Below are 23,202 nucleotides of genomic sequence, written 5' to 3' on the forward strand. Positions count from 1 at the left end.
TGGCAAACTAAGCCACCAAATATTTACAACTAGAAAAGATGCAATGTCTTTGGGTTTGGTTTTTCTTTTGAGGCAGACCAAATTATACATGCTGAACTTGGTTATTAATAACCTGCTTTCATGAGAAGAGCATCTTATTTTGTCTAAACAGAAAAGCAATTGTGATGATACATGCTGCTATAAAACTTACTAAGTCCAGCAGGCTCTTGGCAACTCTGTAAGCCTTTATTTCTCAGCTTTTCAGTTAATTTAAATTTCAGGCTTAAGTGACACATTAGGATTTGGACATATAAATTTGAGAACAGCAGAGACTGTGACAGACAGCTTTGGCAGCTAAACCCCAACAGGTTGCATCCCTTTACTGCTGTCTGTATGGATTCTTACCTCACAACTGATGCTATAAAAATAGGCTACTTTGCTAATTTTGTTCAATTGTAGTGTCTTACAATACTACAACCTCCATGAAACCAGAATATTCAGTGTGTAGATTAACAGGTGACTATCACACAGATTTTTACATTTAGAATGTGAAAGCAAACTAAGATAAAGCTGGAGAAAGGGCAGATTTAACTGCAAGTTCACTCATGCAAAGATGCATGCTGAAATGAAGGGAGAGGGAAGAACCAGAGCTGATTGGAGAAGACAATCAAAACCAAATTCAAATCAAAACTAAAATATTATAATAAAAAACACATAAGAAAGATGAGATATGTCTGGCACAATAAGCCCTACTCTCTCATTTCTTAGCATCTTCAAGTCATAATCAGTGATCCCTGCCTACAAAAATAATAGACTACAAATTATAGACTATGCACATACTTCAGTCACCGGCTCTTTCTAGGCTCTTTCTAAACTGCATGCATGAATGGACATCCTTTGGACTTTAAGTTCAGTTCTGGGTGAAGCTCAAAGACTGGAAAGGTAGTCGATCCTTTTTTTCTGACAGAAGTCAGCACAGTAACTCTGTGCCCAACAGATGCTTTGAGCTCTGCACAGTCATTTTGAGGGAGGGCAATCCCTACCCAAGCAGCCAAGTGTGTGGCAAAGTGACACAAAATTATTACAACCTTTCATTTAAAACACATATGAAATTTCCTGGGATATACAACCCTCTCCCATCAAAGAGAGCTTTTTTTAATAAGAAAGCTAATGCTGATTTTTAAACATGGACACATTTCAAAATTGTAACCAAACTAATCTACTTGTTTTGGTACCATCTTTGTATTTCCAGTCTGGGAATAGCATGGGGAGGTGTGCACACTTACCCATAGGACTGTTTGGAAGAACTGGAATGGGCATGAAAACATACCATAAGACACAAAATTAGTTATCAACTCTTCATGGGCAGTGTTTGCACTGGCCCAGCAGTACAGAACACAGGAGGAGGCAGTTTGCAAATGCCACTGCTCAAGTGCAGGCAATGTCTGATCCTAGGGCTATAAGGGGCCTGACCAACTGTAACTCTGGAGTTGTAGCATCCAGCCTGACAGCTTTGAGAAAATCTGTGCAGGCACTGATAGGGAATGACAAAGGAAAAGTAAGCTCTATACAGTGAAATTCCCTGTCTCTAACCTCCAATTTTTCCTCTGTAAAGGCCAAAAGCTCTACATTCCTGTGTGTTCAGCAGGCTTAGTGACTCTGGGTATGAAAAAGGAAGAGGAATTAGGGAGAAGGGTTTTATAAATATCCTGTTCCATTCTTATTTCTTAACTAAAATCATTTGAATTCTCTAAGCTATTAACACCCCTTGCTAATCTGCAATCCTTTCCCATTCATCCTGCAAGTCAATGTGCATGTTTGAGATATGCGTGCTGCAGTTTTATCACACCACACATGCACGCACACAGGCACAGAATGATTTCCCCACTTAAGAGCAATGCATTATTCATGTTGGCTTCTCATGGAGTGTACTCAGAATTTGACTGGTTTGCTATTCCCAAGGCTTAGATTACGTGGCATGCTCAGTGAGCCTGCTGGCAAACAGGTCTGAGAAGGTTGCAAAGCCTTTCTGCAAGGCCCAGAACAAGCAGTACAGCCATCCCTAGAGAAAATAGAAAAAAACAAACCCTATTTGTCTCTTTGGAAAAGAAAAATGACCAAATTCCTAAGCTGCCTCGAGCTCACTCCAGCACTACCATCAGCCATCAGCACAGGCTTTGTACTCTATTGGAGACTGTCTTTAAAAAAAACATGAAAAAGTGAGGTCAATGCTAACAAACAGACACACAGTGTTAAAAAGCTACTGTGTTTTATAACTTTTTCAAGGCTAATCCATGCCTCATGTTTGCTTATAGAGAAGTTTATATGCTCAGCTGAATAGGGGAATGGTGTTTGGAAAGCAGAGCACTCTACGCAAGAACAACAGAGTGCATGGAGTAACGAGGCACTGTAGAGCTAGCCACCATGAAAGAGAAGAGATGAAGATCTGAAGATTATATCCTTCTTAAATTCTTTCTTTAAAAACACTTGTTAGCCTCATAAGGAAAAAAAAAAATTCTCTTAATTCACAGTATCTCAGAATCTTCAACTTCAGTCCTACCTCTTCACTCCAAGTCTAGTCTCTACTCAGTATCCTCTTCCTGAAGATACATATTGCACTTAACTCACAAAAAAGGTTTCTCAAATAATTTCAATTAAACCATTTCCTCATTAGGAAGTGGGGTAGGGATTGAATCCTTTTTTCAAAGGAAGTTAGGAAAATAAAAATTTTTTGAACTGAGACTGATTTTTATCTGCTGGTCAGCTTTGATAGAGCTTTACACATATTGCAAAGCTCGATGTTGTCTCAACTTAGTTTTCAACTGGAATGCAGGTACTGTATAGGTACCACATACTCTTCCTCTTCTCTAATACACACGAAGGGAATTTTGTTATTTGAAACTTTGAGATCACTAGAATTTTTAAGAGAGAAAATTCAAGTCAGGTTGACAAGCAGCAAGTGACCAGCTCTAGGCTTTGCCTTGCAACAAAAGTCCTCTTTAAAATAAATTTTGCCCAAACATCAATATAATGCTTGGCTAAGCTCAAAAAAATGGGCCAAGGCTTCAGTTACTTGTAATCTTCACTGAACTAGTAGTAGATAGTTTTATTGAAGCTGTATATCTGAGTTTCACATAAATAAAAATAAAGCTGAATATGTTTTCTTTTTTCTTTTCCCATTGGGACTATTCACTCACAGCTTTTCCACCTCAAGTAGCTATTTATACACCTGAATATAAAAACTGAATTTAGCCAAGTGTTCTCATCACTCAGGAGGTGAAATACCAGAAAAAGATCATGCCTATTCCCATAATGACTTCAAATCATATCCTGAGTTGTAATAAAAGGAATGGAAAACAAAATTTCAACACACCACATATAAACGTTAGAATCTTCACCTACTCCTTCCTATCTATTGCTTTAGTCAAAGCAGCCACATCTTAATTAAAATCAAGACAAATTCCAAAGTTAACAGCCGTTATAGTATTTATTGTAAGGTGAGGATGAAAAGTGTGGGAGAATCAACAAGTTTTAGAAGAATGGTGTGTGTCTGTTAGCCTGGGCTGACTAGGTAAAATGCCTCAACTCCACAAAGTGCCCATTTGGTGCTTACTAATGTAAATAAGCAAAAACTATAATGCAATATCAACACGGGTGCTCTTAAGTTACCAGCATGTTGTGATCAAATTTAATATACAAATTACTTTTTAATATGCTTATATAGCAGAGTGATAATAGGTGATTTATTTTCCCATGGATATTCATGTAATGACGTTACCTGCAAAGCAATACAGATGTTTACTCCAAAATGCAGATTTTTCAAATTTAATTTTTCCCTTAGAGGTTTGAGAATATTTCCACTGACCTCAGAATGACACAATAAATCAAATGCTAGACCCTTTCAGAAGGTGCATCAACAGCACTGTGCCATGAAATGGTGTGGTCTTTGCCAAGCCTGTGTATTTTTTAGGCTTTTTAGAGATATTTTAATTGTCTAAGGTATAAAAAAGAAAATGCAAACTGCAGCATTGGAAGTCTTTCACTTCATTAAGTAAGACACAAACTACACATCAAACATAATCTTGAAAATATTTAAGAACTGAGTGAAAACACTTCAAAGATTCTTGAAAAATACTTATCTCTCAAGCTCAATAAAGTTACACTGCAGATTAACTTGGTTCATTGCTTTCCTAGCTATCAACGAAGTACTAAGCATCCCCACAGAGGAAGCCATAAATAAATGATGGCATCACTACTACCAATAAGCAAGGTGCATGGAAATGCAATAAAAAAAGCAAAAAAAAAAAAAAACCAAACAAAAAAAAAAACAAACAAACCCAACAAACTGTAATTGTGGTATTTTAACCCCAAGAAACTCCCTAATGAACTACATGAAGAGAAAAAGATATGTTTTTTATGCTTCTTCTTTAAAAGACTCCACTGACTAACAAATATTTCCTTATTCCTAAGAAAGGCAACACTGATAAGATGAACTGTCTCCTTCACGTTGCAGATACCTTAAAAATGCAACTTCTGTATTTGGTTTTGCATGTGTCCTAGTGTGTAATCGCTTCCTCCTCCCTTCCTACACACAGAGCTAATAAACTTTTTCTTGCACCTTGACGTTAACCATTATTTTTATTGGGCCCAAATGCGCATAAACTGGACTGGCATAAGAATCGTACTCACCTATTCATGAACTTGTATCGACGGTGCAGGTAATAGATTTTTCTCCTGGAAGAACAGCAAAAATGAAGCCAGTCGAGAAGAAAACCCATCGTCAGTTACAGTATGAACTAGCAAGGAAGGAAAGGAGATTGAAGACAGAAGCCTGTAAGAGGTGGAGGAAGAGACTAAAAGAGAGATTAACAGAACTGTCACAGGAAGCCACAGACTCTGGTGGCGTTTGAACTGCAAGAGGGTCATACTTTTCCCATTGTCTTCTCCTTTTCTGCTATTTGTCATGTGTGAATGACAGGGACTCAAAGATGTTTCTATTTGCATAAACTGTTGCAGGAATTCTATAGGACTGATACAACTACGAATAAATTATCTCACATCCACTAGTGAATTATTAAGGCTGCATTTGCTGAAACGCAAGGGGGAATCACTTAGGAAAGGGGTACCTGATGCTGCAATATGCTTTAACACATGCAGTACCGACTGGGACCAGTACTTGCTCTTGGGGTAATATCCCCTGAAACAGAATATAAGCTATGCAAGCAATTGAGCATGTGCTTGACACCCTTCCCCCCCCAAGTATTCAGCCTTTCCCTCTGCCCCTTGTACAGGCACAGCTGATTTCTGTTAGTGCAATAAGCTGTGTGGGAGCGCACATGGGGAACAAGTGAGCAGACAAGGATGCACGAGCAGACACATGCTGACCATGTTCTTGGCCTGCTTCCTGACCAGACCTATAGGGCAGGGTGGCTCTCTAACCAGGTGGTGTAGATCCAGAACTGGGAGTCCACCTCTCATCCCACTCTGCTTCTATCAGCACTTGCTCTCCTTGTATGTGCCTATAACATTGCAGCCATCAGGATTTGACCCATTGCCTTCAGCAGAGAGATCATGTCTTTATGAAAGTTAAGAAAATCGGACGGGTTTTAGATGTGGGCTTGAGACTGATACGCCTTACTGGAAGATTTCAGAGGCTTTGTTAGTCACTGAAGATCTTTCTTAAATCAAGGTGGTTTCTGTGTATCCTGAGAGGTTCCATCATGTAATGCTGAACTGTGTCACCTCTGGAAAGCGAAGGGTTCACACCACCCATATTGTGAATATTCATGTATATTAAATGTACTGTAGGAATGCTCTTAGTGCCTTGGAATCAAGCATTGTTGGGAGCTTTATAAAATAACACAGCGATAATGCTTTATAAACTATAGAAAAACCCCTGGTTAGTATTCCAGGTTAATTTTCATGACTTACAATTTACATAGCGCATACAATTTTGACATTATTTTTGTTATCAGCTCCCATATTGTGCCGGTGAAGTGAAATTTTCAAAACAATTTCATGTTGGCCAGCCTCCTTTGGCCAGTTCCTCCACAAGATAGTGTTATTTATCTTGCTCTACTCAGCAGGAACAAAGAAATGTCAAAGCCAAGATGCCATCCACTTCTTGATTTTCCTTCAAATATCCACTGTTTTATCACTTCTGCTTTGAAACAGCAAGGATTTTATTCACTGATGCATGGATCTTGGATATTTCCAACCTAAAAGATCAGGAGCTATAAGCAATCAGTAGCCCTTAAAACAGGGGGTTAGACAAGGGCACCTAGAAACAGGCAGTCTAGACTAGTGGTCATTTTGTGAAATGCTGGTCCTTGTTTTTAATTGGTAAACAGTACTGTTGCTCTTAAAATAAAATTTCAGAGCTGACCCAGCAGACATTAGTAAATCACCATGATTTCCTTGTAACAGTACTGTAATAATTTTCTCGGTGAATGTGGAAAGAATGAAGCTGTGGACCTGAAGCAGGTCAAGAAACCTTTAGTATTTTCAATGCTTTCTGTATAATCTCTGTATGACATCTACTTTGCCACCTGCTGAGAGGTAGATTTCAAAACAGGGACTTCAGCTCAGGAAAGAACAAGCTTCTCACAGTGTCTAAATTTGAGTTCCTGGTGTATTTCTTAATCATGAGACCTTATCCTCCTACTGGGGTAGAATCATCTCAAGTAATGACACAGAATTCAAAGGAGGCATATTTTTGTTCCAGGCCATTGTTTCTATGGCTAGAACACTTTTTAAAGGAATATAATCTTGCAGTGACTTGTGATAGCTTTTATATTTTTCTCCTTAGCACTAAAAACACAAGAAAGAACAGCTGAAGATCTGCTGTGAAAACGAAAACCAAAATATGTACAGAATAAGCCTGCAATTTTGTCCTTGATTCATATCCATTTTTGCTAGCACGTTCTATACTGTGACAGCTTGTCTAATACCAGAAGAATATTTCATCCTTAAGTAAGAAGAAAACAGAAGAAATCCTACAAAGGACACCAACTCGCTAGCTGCATTTTCTGGGTCTGATGCTTTCCTTGCTGAAGAGTAATTCCATTAAAATCAATGGAGTTTTACATCTATAAGTTCTGCTAATTGAGAGAAGAATCAAGACCTCACAGTTCATGAGTTTGGGTCAGTTCCAGTGGAAGTCTTTAAATGCTATTTTAACAGTTCTGATAACCAGTAAAATCAGTATTTTACATAAAAAAAATCATAGCCCAACATGCAAATGATAATAAATAAATAATAATAAAAATATCTGAATAACAATGTGAAATGAATTTGGTTATCAGTAGCATTTAATATAGCTCTTTATTTTCTCCACAGGAAAAAGCATTTATAGTCTGAATTGTTTTCCTATTAGATGGGATACTTATTTATAATCTGTATTTCCATAATTACACACTATACAAGCAATTTACAGGTGCTGAACATACCAGATACGTCCAACAGACATGCACCTTCCGTGCAGCCTTACGTACCTGGATCTTCTTGACCTCCCATTGATTTCAATGAAATGTCCATTTAAAAAACAGCAACGCACAAGTATGCAGGGGGCTCCAGCACTGAAGGGGTTAAAGGGCCTAAGGATAGAACACCCCATGAAAACAGCTGCACTGCTACAGCTCACCTTATTTTCAAACCAGTATTGTACTGAAATTGCAGGCATTAACATGAAAGAGCAATGAATATGGTAACTAAGGTACTCCATTTATATTTTCTGAAGATGTGTGGTATCTTATAGAAGAGCTATTCCATGTGCATTTTGGTGTTATTATTACATTATTACAGTATAGTGTGACTTTGGAGGTTGAGACAAAATACAACTACACCTACCTGAAAGGCATTCTTACATTCATTAGTTCAGCATATTTGCCCAGGACCTCCCAAGGGGCATGCAACTTCACAAAGATGATGTCACTGTTTGTTAGAGACGACTGCAAAAGAAAAATGAAACACCCACGAGGGTTTACATTTTCAAGTAAAAAAGAAAGAAACTGTGGTCAGTGGTCAAGATGTATTTTTTCTGGTCTCGTGTCATCCCTCCCACTCTGATTCTTCCTCCAGCTTCCCTCTTGGCAACATGAATTCTGAATGTTAGAATTAAAGCCAGCAGGGAGAAAGGAAATCTGATGCTCCCTATAGCATAGTATTGTACAGATTTGTTGCATAGGAAGGTTGAGGGCCATGACTATTCCAGCAAGATCTCTTACAGTGCTACCATGTTCTTTTCCATGGGTTGTGTGTAGCATGAAGAGAGCTTTTTGTAATGTGCACCAGAATGGTTGTTACCTAACAGAAGGCTGCCTGGTGAGGAATGGAAATATGCAGTAAAGAGGAGAAGGGGAGAAATTAATGTTTGCTCTCAGGAGGAGAATAGTGCTTTACAAGAAAGCAGGGTTGTCTGAAGCCAATGTGAGAACACAGACAGCCACATGTTAACACTGGAAGATGAACTGTTCAAATTCTAATAAAAATAAATGAAATTCTCATAAAATTGCAGACAATACAGCTTTAGACAACTTAATGGATGACATTAACAGGGATAACTACTACAGGCCGAGTTCAAGGAGTACCCAGGAGATGGGTAAAAGTCTACAGGCCATGAGATAAGAAAGTGTGAGAAAACAGGGAAAAAAAATTGTTACTTGGCTTTAGGGATGATTTCTTATTTTTTTTTATACATTGTAGCATATTCAATGCTTCTCACATTAATCCTTGGTTAACATAACTCACTGGAAGTTCATAAATCTAGTATTCATCTGGAAGCTACTGAGATTACCTGGGTGGGAGGCTGACATTTATACTTTTGATACTTGTTTGATTCTCCCCCAACTATCATGACAGATACTGAGATTATTGAAATTTCTATATGTCCTTGAGCAGCTAAAACATTATTACTGGTTTGTGATGTGATAGGAATGAAAGCGCCAACAGTTGAGATATATATAAACATAACCCCCCCAAAAAAATGCAAAAAAACAAAGCCCCAACCCAGTCACTACAGAAATAACATTATTTTAAACAAATAACACATTGCAATCCTCAAAAATGAACACAGAGAAATATTTGTCCCCAGAGTACTGTTGGGCTGCATGAAAAAATGGATTTAACACAGAACGGAACAAGTGGCTTTCTGGTATTAAAAGCTGCAGAAAAAGTCTCGCTGCTCTTTTGCTGATGACTTCCTGAAAAATATTTCAACATGAAATGATACAACAGCAACAAAATGCCCCCAAAAGACTTGCTTCAAAGACAAGAATTCAGTTGTACACTTTTCATTGACTTTTATGGATTCTAAATCAGGCCTCTAATGATATTTTTTTTTACAGGCACATTTCACAAATTAGATTTTTGTTTTCCCATGAGACTTTAGCAAGTAGATACCACAATACCAAGGCTAAGTTCTGCTATTCTAAAAATGTCTTGGAAACTACTCTCTCAATGATGAGGTTAAATCAGCAATGGAATAGTAATTTTGTCATAAACAGCTCAGATAAAAAACAAACCAACCATAAAAACGTCAAAACTCAAAAGAACCCTCTAATAAGCACAATATACAGAAGGAAACTATGGTCCTGACATACCTGGCATTTAGAAATGGAGGAAATTTATTAAAAACCGCCTGTAAATTTAGTGATGACTGTTAAACAGCTTACAGGCTTTTCCTTAAAGAAAGCTTACAGGCATTTTCTAGCACACTGTAGTTTAAGCCACACCAGATATGACAGCCACAGTAACATGACTTAGAATCATAGAATCATAGAATAGTTAGGGTTGGAAAGAACCTTAAGATCATCAGGTTCCAATCCCCCTGCCATGGGCAGGGGCACCTCACACTAAACCATATCACCCAAGGCTCTGTCCAACCTGGCCTTGAACACTGCCAGGGATGGAGCATTCACAACCTCCCTGGGCAACCCATTCCAGTGCCTCAACACCCTCACAGTAAAGAACTTCCACCTTATATCCAATCTAAACTTCCCCTGTTTAAGTTTTAACCCGTTACCCCTTGTCCTGTCACTACAGTCTCTAATGAAGAGTGCCTCCCCAGCATCCCTATAGGCCCCCTTCAGATACTGGAAGGCTGCTATGAGGTCTCCACGCAGCCTTCTCTTCTCCAGGCTGAACAGCCCCAACTTTCTCAGCCTGTCTTCATACAGGAGGTGCTTCAGTCCCCTGATCATCCTCGTGGCCCTTCTCTGGGCTTGTTCCAACAGTTCCATGTGCTTTTTATGTTGAGGACACCAGAACTGCACACAATACTCCAGGTGAGGTCTCACAAGAGCAGAGTAGAGGGGCAGGATCACCTCCTTCAACCTGCTGGTCACGCTCCTTTTTATGCAGCCCAAAATGCAGCATTTGTGGAGATGCCATTTCAGAAGTGAACATTATCTTAATCTAAATTTGATTTATGTGATAAGCGTAGCCACACAGAAACATGAAAAACTTCCATATAGTTACTACAATATAGATGTTTAAAGCATTATCTTTTACTCAACACTTGTAGTGTTTTTTTTATCAGCTCTCTCAACAGAAGATCTAACTAAAATTCATTTGGGAGATTCAGTTATTTTCAGAAGAAAGAGATAATAATGCTAAGTTATTAATATGGAAATCTATTTCACTTGGTCTTGCTCATGTTAACTGCTCACAAAGGAAAGCATTAAGAAAGCCTGAGAAAACTGAGACTGGAAAGAGAAGAACAAACCGAGATGGAGGAGTAATTGACTGAAATGTCACATTCACTTAATCTAAGGAGAAAATAGCTAATCAAAACGGCTAAAAAAAAAAAAATATCAAGAGCACCATCTTAGTTACAAAAATACTTTAGTAAATGGAACCTCCTAACCTCTCTTTGCTAGATTAGTATTTAGAGAGAGTCTCCTTCAGCTTCTGACTGTTTCATTGAGAGGAGAGGAGTATTATTCCGTTCTAATTGGCTTTTGAGGCTTGGCTCATTAAGTGGTTTGGAGAAGTAAACTCAATTTCACATTATGGGAACATGCAAACAAAAATCAATGTAACATTGCTCCCCTTGGAAATTTAAGTAAGATGACTATTGACATGAGCAATCTGCTAGAAAGTGATGTCTAGATGATGAAGAAAGACACACAGAGGAATTGCAGGAACAGACAATGAGATAAACCACTTTGCAAACACAAAAAAGGAGTAAGTGTTTGAAATTGACAGGCAGCAACCGTGCCTGTAAAGCTACCACCATATGATAACTGGCAGGCCACCAGCATTCAAATAAATTGGTTGTTTCAAACTAATTTCTTGAGAAGGAATACCTATAGCAAACCAGATTTTCTTCTGGCCAATAATAACATTCTTGCTGGTCTTCAGGGCAGTGCACCAGTGTGACAAGGGAAAAAATCAGAGAGCTGCAGACTAATCTATGTTGGAAGGGACCTCTGGGTATCATCTGGGTTAACACTAGCTAAAGCAGGTCCAACTTAGATCAGGTTGCTCAGGGGCTTCTCTCATTGAGTCCTGAATTTCCCCACAGGTAGAGATTTCACAGCCTCTGGGTAACACACTGAATTGGGCTGGAGAAAAGAATAGTTTCTATGGAAGAACTGCACTCTTCTCTAGAGAAATGTTTGTTGAAAACTACAAGTACCTGGATGTGAACATATATAAAAATTCAAAATATTCAGTGCAAAAATGGTGTTTTTCATCAAACAACTTGCTTTTTATTTTTTTTTTTAATTATTATTCTTATTGAGAATAGTAGCAAGGTGTACATAGCTTAACTGAACCATAATCCTCAAAACAGGTTTGTATGGTAGAATTCAGATTAGCAAAGTTCAGAGTCTGGGTTACAGGTAGTCAATATGCAATGAGTTTCAGTGTTCAGTGCTATTAATCTACTATTTTTCACAGACTGTAATTTCCCCCTCCTCCTGTTTTCCACTCCCCAACCTCCTTCTACAGCTGGAAATCATATTCCATAGTTCCTGAAAATATTAGGTCAGTATTTGATAATCACAAGTTTCTATAGTCCCTATCTCTGTACTGGAGATTTTCACTAATTCCCAAATCTTCTGGCTTTGCTGACAAACCACTTTAGTACCACATCATTGCTGCCAGTCCTAGAATATAGGCCCACATACTACAGACTTGCCTTTTTGGCAAGACCACCTTTCTGCTTTACAATTAAGTTTATACAGACATTGTATTCCCCACAGAAACAAATTAACCACAAATATCTTTAAAAACAAAGCTCCGTATTCTTCTCCAGTATTGCTATACAAGGAGTGGAAGAGACTAAAGCAGGGGCCATATATGTAACTCCAAAAGCATAAACACCTGCTTTGTTGAGTTGCAGTCCTCAGCTAGGCCAAGGAAACCTTGTAAAAGGCAGGTTATTATTCTCCTGAATGTGGGCACAGAGTGGCGTTAACTGCTATTTAATTTAAATCCTAGCTACTAAACTCACATGTACTCATGTGGGCATTCTAACTCCTTTTGATGGCAGGATTTAAGTAGATATATTCACTGTTAACTTGACTCTGACTGTTCTGTAGTTATCATTGTTAGTCTCAACAGAAGTAAAGTTACACTGACATTGAATGTCTCTTGAAAAGCCCACATTTTGCCGTATTTGCAGGCAGTCTTCTAGGATCAAGGCCAGAGATTAGAATCTTCTGTCAAACATTCTCATCCAACAAAGACTTTTTTTGGTTTGTTATAAAAAATATTGTCACCTCATTTTAAGAGAAAAAAAAAAACAAACCACAACCAACCTGTAGGACTCACCTTAATACAAGCATTTGAGTCCGAAAGTTAAGAAAGCTGAGAAAAGAGATTCACAGCATATAACCTTGAAGAAGGATAAAATTACAGTGTCTCCAGTTGAATGGTGTAATTGCCTATCTGCCTTGAGGCTACTAGGGAGGGAACTGCGGAAAAACTTCCATTTATGTATGCATAACGATAGGGAAAAGAAAGCAGGATTACCATAAGGTGTTTTCTCTATCATCATTTAATAAAAAATACTCAAGATCATGCCTCTCCTTACATTTTAGAGCCTTCCTCACATTTTAGAGCCTTCCTCATATAAGTAAAAGGAGATAAATAAGATTTTGAAACAGATCCAGCAATCAGAATTAAACCTTGACTATTTAAGCAAGACCCTGCAAGACAAGTTAAAAACCCAGAATGCAGAGTTCTTTAATTTTTGGCAAACATACAGTGAAGGCCAAAATGCAGGAAAAGCCAGAAAAGGAGATAAAATCAACATCCTTCTAAGTAATTCTAGTAAGAATTCTCTCTAGAATCAAGCTCCATATGACATCTGAGTGCAGGGTAGTTAATAGTAACTTCTTCAGGTTCCACTGTTTTTGAGAATTGCTCTGTTATGTTAATACCACAGATTGATTTGCCGTGTGAACTAAGTGGAAAACCAAAACCCAGCAAATTTTAGTTGATTAAACCATTATTCCTCTGCAAAACTAATGTAAATGTAAATTCACAAGGGTAATTCCACAGAACTGGAAAAGCAGCAGTAATACACTGCCAATACTTTTCAGAAGTGCATATATTACCACAGGATAATTACTTGGATACTGTGAATATATGTCTAGTTTGAGGGAAAATAATACATACTCACAAGCATTAACATCCACATTCATAGACCAGAGGAATCTAGTCATTAATAGTGCCAATATCTTTCAAATATACAGTACAAAGTGCAGTTTTAGTGAAAAAGGGGAATATACTGCTCACATTTCAATTAGTATTTTAAGAAGCTTTTGACTTACAAGAAACTATAAGGCAAAAGCAAAAAGGATGAAAATAAGAGTAAAAAAGAAAGCCCTAACTAATAAATAGGGAGTCATTGTTAAAACAATTTTGATGTAAGAGGATGTTGACATATAAAATCTAGAATAACTTGATAGAAGGGGACAGAGTCACATGATACAATTTAAAATTACTTCTACGTGACATCTCAAGGCAGAATTTGATGATGGGGTGAAGTTTTTTTTTAGTTTTGAAAATACTTCCAGAGGTTCAGCTTCAGCAGAGTTGGTAATGCAGGCAGGTGGCTGCCTATTGCTAGCATTCAGGCAATGTGTCATCTAATCCAGCTCAGAGCAGGTGTCGTTGTTACAGTGCTTAATTTCTAGCAGCAGTTGGCAGGATCTCAAAGCTGGAAAAGGACTGAGTTAGTAACAAGGGGAAAATGTTTGCAAATGTCCTTTCATGTAACAAAAATGTGTGAGTGGGTGGGCAACTTAAAGAACAGGGTAGGTTATGTGAGTAGAAGGAAAACGCAGATTCTCACTGCTCAAGTTTGCTGTGCAATGAGTTTACAATCTGCAATTGGAGAGATACAAATTCCTCTGAGATAAGAAACACCATAAAACAGGATATCGTTAATTCTAGCGTCATCTGAATCCACAGGATTCTGATCTCACAGTACAGAAACCTAGAAACAGTATATCTATTTAACCATGAAAACAATACCCAGAAATATTAGAAATATCTGCAGTATGATATTTCCAACTTCATGGAATAGGTTGATCTGACTGTGAGGCAATGATAAAAAATTTCTTGATAACCCCATTAGCAAATACCAAATGAATACAGGTTTGACCCATCTGGGTAATATTTCAGTGACAAAACACCTTTTCATATGGATTTAATCTGACAGATAGGATGCATCTTTTATTTCCTCTAAACTGGAAAATTACTATAAATGTGAAATTAATTATTTGCAGATTTAAAAATGCAGATAGATAAACCTCTCAGCAGAATAATGAATTTTATTCATGTACACATTATTTGACATGAAGTCTCTACATGAGGTATCAGTTATACGCTGCAATTTTAGATCAAAATGTTAATATTTTATGCAGTGATAATTAAAATCAGCAAACCTTTTTGACTGCACCATGGGCCAAAAAAGGACTCTTACATACAATATTTTACTTTTGGCATCACAGGTGTTAAAAATACATCATAAAATTGAATTACATTTTAGCAAGCAGCTTCCTTTGTGACTTATCCCAAGGGTAAAATATAAAACTAATATTTTTCCAGTACAGATTTATGTCTCATTAATATTTTTTTTTAAGTAGAAAATACTTACATTTAATGAATTGCCTATTAAATATTCATGTTTGCTTTCGGAGGCTTATTGGAGAAACATTGCTTTGTCAGAGAAAAAGGCAATTCATTTTTTGCCCAACAGCTAATTTCACAAACTTAATAATCAATCAAACACACAAAATGTGCAGGCAGGCTCATTATAGCTGCCGCATACAAATAACCTAGAGGAACTGAATAAGCTGCTTATCATATCATCCAAAAATAATAGAGGTTGGAAGGGACTTCCAGAAGTCATCCAGTCCAAACCCCTGCTCAAAGCAGGGTCAACTAGAGTAGTTTGTGGGGTCTTGAATATCTCTGTGGATGGAGACATGCACATTCTCTGGGCACTACAGCATCTCTGGACACAAAGGCCACCACTGACCCCTCACATGGATGTACAAGCTTTTGCACAGCTCAGGTTCTGAGCACCTGCCTACACTCTCCCAGGAAGAAGATATTTGGTTGTTCAACTCCCTCTTCACAGTCTTGTTTCTCAGCTCATGCAATCAAGGAAGACAAAAAATATTTCTATGATTGTATCAATGTAGAATCCAAAGTCTTCTCAGTGTCAACACTTTCCATGATGCAGTGAACTGCCCTGTGGCTCTCTCTTACAGTCTGTATACCTCTGTATTTGACAGTGTAGTGCAAAACTCTTCATAAAAGGAGATACCAGTGAATTCAACAAGACCATGGCTGAGCAAGAGCCTACTCCAAATAACGCTATCAGGAGAAATGTTTTAGTTCAGTCTACATGGCACAATGAAGCCCTGAGTTCTTCAAGTCAGCTACATACCCGAAACTTGAGGAATTACAGGCAGAGGTGTTAGGCCTCCTGTCTGTAGAGGGAGTAGTGGGGTTAATGCAGTCATGTCAGCACGGCTGATTGGGTTAGGTGCTACCCAATGCTGACATGACTGTAATACCTGCTAAATCACTTGAAAACACTTGGGGGGGGGGGGGGGGATTGGGGTGGGTGCACCATGCAGGTCTCTGCACCATGGCTGGTTATGCAGGACACACATGTGCAACTGCTCTGCAGGAAAGTCACAGAAGACCATTCTGACAGCACCTTCAGACCATTCTGACAGCACCTTCTCAGACTTACTGAAGGTACCCATTTTCCGGGAAAGGAAAGGCATCAAAGAAAATGCAAGACCCAGCTAAATGAAGGGTTTTTAACAAAAACTAAATATGCAAAACAACAAGAGATAAAGGCAAATCCATCTTGAGGTGCTGGCTTCACCAAGTCACAGTTTCAGGTTGATCATGAAATGAAACATTATGGTCCAGTGCAGAGAGGAAATTCCTAATAATTCATTGTCTGCATGATTTTTCTGTCTCTGCTTAGCTAAGCTCAAAGTAATTTGACTTCTGTATATTATTAGATCATCTGATGCTAGAAAATACATATAGAAATAGAAGAAAAAACTTAAGTTTCCTAAGCAAAGCTAGCTTAATTAGAGTTTAACTGGAGACAAGAGGAAATTGAAATACATAATAATATCTTTAAGATGTGAGAATACTGGATCCTTTGTGCATCTCTGTATAAATCCTTCTAGTTTGCTAGGTGTGCCTTAAATGAAACAAGGTCAATATATGACAAGGGCAAATTATTTGGACTGTTCTAATTTGTTGTGATAAAGTAATGTCCATACATGGCACAATGTACTGACGAGGCAGAAGCCTAAACATGAGCTCCACTATTGATCAATTACTGCTGCTCCCAATGTGTCTATTGACATAAGGTGCTGGGTGAAAACATATCCTGTATGACACAGAAGAGCAAGCAGCACCAGATGGAGCTCAATATTTTGATGGTTCCTATAAATGTGATAGAGAATAAAGGTGATCTGCTCTCCCAGTTCAGAGCTCTTACATGAAGATTTAATGAGTTACCAGAAAATAAGCTTGAAGGCCAACATCACTGTTACATGAGATAACATCAGTTTTGATCTGACTGCACATATTGCAAAGTGATGGTACTAATCCTGAAATAGTTTTCTGAATAGTATTGAAATTTGAGTTCGCTATGATGGTCTGAAAATAAGGCCAAAAGTAACACATATACTGGCAAAGAATTCCCCTCTCCAAATTTACTTGCACCATGGAAACTGCTGTAATGTTTTTTGCTTTAGTATTTATTTAGTACTTATTAGTATTCAGTATTTATTTAGTATTTATCTGCTTAAGTAGACAGTATTATCTTTCTCTAGAGATGATGAAATATTACTTCTTTTTAAGAAGACCCCAGCTAACAAAATGCAGATTATTCAGTTTAGGAAATTGCAGAATCTTTGTTTTCTGTTGATGGAAATAACATTATGTGCAAACATTTCTAGAATTTTTTTATTTTGCCCACTTTCCATGGAGGGGCTATGCCTCCAAGAGCTGCAGCAGAGAATTCACAGATGAAAGGTGAAACAGAAGATACTGAAGTATTTTTTAGCTCTGTAGTACCATCAAGATACTTTTATTCAGTGTAAAACTTCTTAGTAGCATTGAAATTCTCACCTATCATATCTCTTGAACTAGTATATCTACATCAATCTGTTTCAGTCTTTTATATGGGGAAATGTAAAAATGCAACATGAAAATGAAGATAAATAAAATAAAATGAAACAAAAATAAAATCTCACTCAGTAATCCCAGTTTTTCTGACACTTTGCAGATGCACTATTATAGACTTTTTCTTCTATTACAAAGATTTCCTGACAGGAAAATTATAATTCCATTAGATTGCTTTGGAAAAAAAAAATCAATATGGTTCATGCATCAAGGGATTTATAGCTACAATTAAATCATTTTTTTGAAAGGCTCAATGAATATTAGAAAAGCTATTTTGAAGATTGGGGAAATTCCATTAATGTTACATCGCTAGACAATGGAGGAAAAATACATAAATTGCAGAGCACTTTCTCAACAAACCACCACTTAGGGAATTATAATTGTTCATACACTGCAGGCTGTAGTCCCTGTCAAATACGTAAAATGTAACACCTAGCATGTCCAAGACATTCAGTGTAGAAATGTGCTTTGCATAATTTGATGCAACTTTACAGAGTCACTATCGTTACTTCTGCTGTACAAATACACTTACACCCCCATGCATAACCTCTTTCAAGAGTGGTGAATTGGTTAGGGAAGAAATGGTATTAAAACCATACGGCATATGCGTATCTTTGTTCTTGCTACCAGCTACTGAAAGCTGTGCAACTGAATTATTATCTTCATAGCAACACAACTGAATTTCTTTGCCTTGCTGCCCACAACTGTCATATTGCTTTAAGAAGAGGAAAGAAAAATTTAAAGAATTCCCACAAAACCAGATGAATTCTGCAGCATAATATTTAAAAACCATTTTCCCTCCACTTTTTTGTCTTCTACACACAGACACACAACACGCAGACAAACCTCTCCCACTGACATATGTGTTTCTTCCTCCAGAATCCCATCTGTCACTTGTCTCCTCCACTTCAGTCAATGTCACTTGTCCCTTACCAGGTTCCCTCACACAACCAGAGAAGGCAACTAGTCCTACCTGTCACTCAGTACCTGTGGATGATGCATTTCCAATGCCAGAGCTCTGACAATGACAACACCTGGAGCACAAGAAATTACAGATATCTGTAATTTTTCAAACCTGAATTTGAAAGGAAGTAATCTTAACCTTTGAGCTGGACAAACTTTGCGTAAAATGAATATTAATAAAATTCTGCAGACTACTAATGGAAAAAGAATGTGGGAATTCTTGATATGCCCAGATGATATTTTAGCACAAAAGGGAGAAAATTAAAAAGTTTTAAACACTTTTTTTCTTTTTTCCTGGCAGCACTTAGATGAAGTGCCCATCTTACACAGATGCCATCTCCCCTTCCAGAAAATGAAAGGTTAACAGGAAAATATCAAAATACTAATAAGGAAAGAGCTCTGGGTAAAACCTGAGCAATCATCACCACTGAACATAGTTGGTGGAAAGTGCAGCGACAGCAACACTGACAAGAAAATAGAAAGTCTAATGTTGGAAATGTCACTAAGTGCCTAAAGTGATGAACTTAGCATATAATTTTTTAAATGTATAATGAAAAACAGAGAAGAAAGGAGGAAAAATATCATGCTCTGTGATTAGGAAAATGGCATCTCTCATATGAAACTCTAGGTCTGACAAACACAGTATTGTAGCACAGAAGGCAAAGACAGCGAGGAGGCCAAAACGTAAAAAAAATGCAGAAAAGATGAACAAAAAAAATGTCACTGTTAAGATCAAGGGAAGTTGGCAAAAGAAGCCAGGGCGGGGTAAGGTGCATGAAGAGAAAAAAAAAAATTAAAAAATTAAGAGCATATAGAGCTTAAACCCTCAGTCCTTTATTTTGGATAGCTATTCAGCAGGGGGTGAAGTCCAGCCTGAGTAAGAAATATCTGGAACAATTACAGATGGATTGGAGCAGGACAACAAGAATGATCCAGAGTTTAGGGAAACTTGACCTAGAGGAAAAAATTGACAGAGCCAGGGTGATTCAAAATCCAGCAGAAAATGCTAAGCAGATAATGCAGTAACATTTTAAAAGTAAGTAATAGTTGTGAATAGAAAGGGAATGAACTGCTCTCCATGTTACTTCTGAATCAGGCAAGAAATAACAGGATTAAATTGTAACAAAGAAGATTTAGGTCAGATATTTAGAAAAAAATAAAAATCAAGCTGAACAATAATGAAACATCAGAGTGATCTGGCAAGGAGGCTTTTTTAAAAGGATCCTTTTAAAAGGATTACTTTTGAGGAAAAGGTTGGATAAACAATTGGCAGTATGTAGTTGGCCTGCACTTGGAGCCCTGAAAGGGACTCCTATCCTCTAGAGACCCTCACATCCCTCCCGTCTCCTCTATTAGGATTTGCAAGAGAATCAAGTAGTTGTAAACCACTATGGAATCAAATCAAACCTCCCTGATCACCTTCAGTCTGCTCTGGAATATGTGATAATACATGATCGAAAACCCAGAGTATTTTATCTTGAGAGACAATGCACTATGAAATATAAACATGGCATGAACCACCTACTATGAAAAAAAAACATCCAGACAGGGAAATTCAGAGAGCAAATAACAGTGTCACTTCATTTTTAAAAGCTACAGAATTGGAAGAGTGGTCCTATGCTCAGCACAACAGTGTTGTTAAGACTGAATTATTAGGAATTACACTGGCAAAGGAAACTAAAAGAAACTTCTGAAGAGGGATCAGAACAATATAAAGCAGGTCTGGGGACTGAGACATTGTTGGTATAATTGGCATAAATCCCTGGCAGACCTACTAGGACAGGAACTAGAAGAGAGACTTGGAGGTGTTTGAAAGAGGATTCGGGGTTCAGCCTTGGGGAAAAAGCAGGGTTAAGAAGCAATCTCAAAACCACAGATCAAGTCAGTCCTGGGAGACTTGGAGCAGAAGCAGCAAGACAAACAGACTTCCTTAGTTCTTCCAGTGTGGCTGAGACAGCAGTTCAAGCAGAGAGAGCTCTAAGTGTTAAGTATAAAATAAAAACACTGTTTGGTGTATTTTATTCTTTAGTTCTGGTACATAATCTTCTACTAAAATAAGGCTTGTTTGCACATTAAGCTTTTTTGGTGTTTATACTAACCTTGGGTGAATATGAAAAGACTAAGGGGTGAATATGAAAAGACCAAGGCATAAGATCATCTCAAAGGCTACAGATGCAACTAACATGGGTCCACAGATCCCATCTAACACCAGTCTAGGATTTCCAGGAGTTTGGATGTGGGGCTGTTAAGAATCATATGCAGGAGGAGGGGTGACTGAGTCTAGTCTGGGATAAAAGAAGAAGCCTATATCATGCTCCTATGTGGATGTTACTGTAATAATCTCTGCCAAGAAGGCAACAGTGAAGAGATGGTTCCTGACTTCGGATAAATTAAACCCACTCCCACCTCCCACCCCCTCTCATTTTGCCTTCACCACACTAAAATCAATAAAGAGCTATCTGATAAAGATGATTCAGAAAAAAAATGGTATCTAAATCGTAAGTTTCTCTGAACCTATCCAATTTCTTTCAGAGATAATTTTAAGATATTTTGAACAGTATTTCTAGGCAGCACTTACTCTGCTATATGTTATTTTACCTAAAATAAATTTCTGAGATCTTTAGGTTCTATAGGCTTCAAGATAAAAATTAAATGGTTAAGTACATTAGAAACATGTTTTCCCTTTGTTAAAGACATACATTTAACTTAGAACAATTTAATTCATCATGTTACTCAAGAGTAACATGATGAAAAAAATCAGTTCTTTTGGATATTGGTAATAGTTTGTTGAGAGTGCTCTGGGGCTTTAATGCTAAAGTTAGGGAGAAGGTCAGCCATTTGACAGGCACACATGCACTTTCTAGAAAATCCAAATTCTAGGTATTCAAGAAAATCTAAAACATATTCATGTTCCTGCTGCAAATTTTTAAGAATCAGACTGTGATAATGTCTGAACATGGGATAAATAACTGTAAAGTGCAAGTAATCCATTCATTTCCGTGTATATCCTGATGAGATCTGAACCCAGTTGTGGGACTGGCACTATGTCCTTCACTTAAGATCTAATTTTACTTTCCTTTACTCAAAGGAAATAAGATACCCATGCAATAGACCTGACTGCAAAAGCTGCTGTCAGCTCAATTCTACATTGGGTATCTAGTAACGAGTTGGGAAACGAGGTTTTCTTTTATGTTACACAGTATCAGATGGAAAATATCCTTGATGCCTCACAAATAGTCTAAGAAATAAATTAAGAACAGAATCAGCAAATAAAAGCTTTTGCTAGGGAGGCATAGTCAGTGCTACATGAACATTTCAGTAATCAACTGTGATGCCATTTAAGAGAGAAATGCATTTTGTTTCAATACCAAATTAAATAAATTATATGAAAATGGAGCAAATTGAACAAGATTTCTAACAATTTTTAGGAAAAAGTACGAAAAACTTCAATTTGATTTAAGCTTAAATATTTTCTGCACAAAGTACCATGTTTTGGTATATTACTGGACTATATAATCATATCTAAACATTTCCTTTTTTTTTTGTTTTGTTTTGTTTTTTCTTTTGAAAAGCTAAGCATTTCTTATCAACTAGCGCTGCATTTTAATATCAGCCACTTAATTTTGAATCTGTTTAAATGAAATGTTTTCACATTTTCAAAACATTTCCCTCTATCCTCAGCTAAAACTGTTTGATGAGTCTCATCTATATTAATGACTATTAATTCTTTGCCTTTCTTCTTCCCTGCCGTCTGATAGTCACCTTCCATAATACAAAAGATTTATTTCAAGGCTTTAAGGGCTTCTGTTGTATTGCGAAAGAGATTTTACTCTCAGATTTTTATAGGAGAAGTTGTACAATGAAAAGGGGTCTTTTCTTACTTGTCTGCCGTGATTTAAAGTGGATATGCCTCCACATCTTGATGCTAGCTTCCTCTTAATGCTGCCTGACCATTACACTTCTTTTGCTCTTTCCCAAAACTCCCGTTTTCTCAATCATCCCATATCATTTTTACATTTTTCTGTGCCTTTTGGCTGGAACAATGTATTAGTAAGATACATGAATTCTATTTCCTGTCACAACAGAGACAAAAAACAGGCCAAGATGTAAATGTAAATTGGCATAGCAAGCACTCATCAATTCACAGTCAAAACAGCAAAGAATGGAAGACGAAGATGTAAAATAATGGAAAATCTGCAGAAGCATTAATCTATTCCATAGCTTGAAGGAGTTAGAATTGAACTTTACAATTGTCACACAATTCTGCTAGTTTACACTTGCTTTAGACAATTCTGCTTGCTTTACACTCCACCAGATCTACTTATGTAAGTCCATACCTACCACTTGGGCAAAGGACAAACACTTATCTTTCGTATTTTATAGATCTAGTGTGTTCCATATATCTGACCCAGTTTTCCCTGCTGGACACTGGCAGGCTGCTATATTTGTATCAAAACACATGGATCAGAATCATGGCTTTAAGCCCACTGATCCTGAGAAGTTGCCTGAAGGCTTACTCCCAAGGAGCAGACATCACAGGTGTGATTCAGGGCAACTATGTTTAGATGTCTGCAATGG

At 37.5% G+C, this 23,202-nt stretch overlaps 1 protein-coding gene across 4 annotated transcripts in view; it reads right to left on the minus strand.

Moving 5' to 3' along the window:
• Positions 1–23,202, minus strand: part of ANO4 (anoctamin 4) — a 192,809-nt gene that overhangs the window by 66,411 nt on the left and 103,196 nt on the right. For 3 of the 4 annotated variants that reach the window (XM_061476375.1, XM_061476374.1, XM_061476377.1), the window contains 3 exons: positions 7,828–7,928; positions 7,473–7,574; positions 4,669–4,713 (listed from right to left, as the gene is read on the minus strand). In XM_061476375.1, the coding sequence (XP_061332359.1) occupies positions 4,669–4,713; positions 7,473–7,574; positions 7,828–7,928 (248 nt within the window). The remainder of the gene's footprint in view (positions 1–4,668; positions 4,714–7,472; positions 7,575–7,827; positions 7,929–23,202) is intronic. The other variant, XM_061476376.1, reaches the window with a different exon arrangement.

This window comes from Pezoporus flaviventris, unplaced genomic scaffold, assembly GCF_033815535.1.
Source record: "Pezoporus flaviventris isolate CSIRO_AGI_PZ_B2104156 unplaced genomic scaffold, CSIRO_AGI_Pfla_v1 ptg000096l, whole genome shotgun sequence".
NCBI classification, from domain to species: domain Eukaryota; kingdom Metazoa; phylum Chordata; class Aves; order Psittaciformes; family Psittacidae; genus Pezoporus; species Pezoporus flaviventris.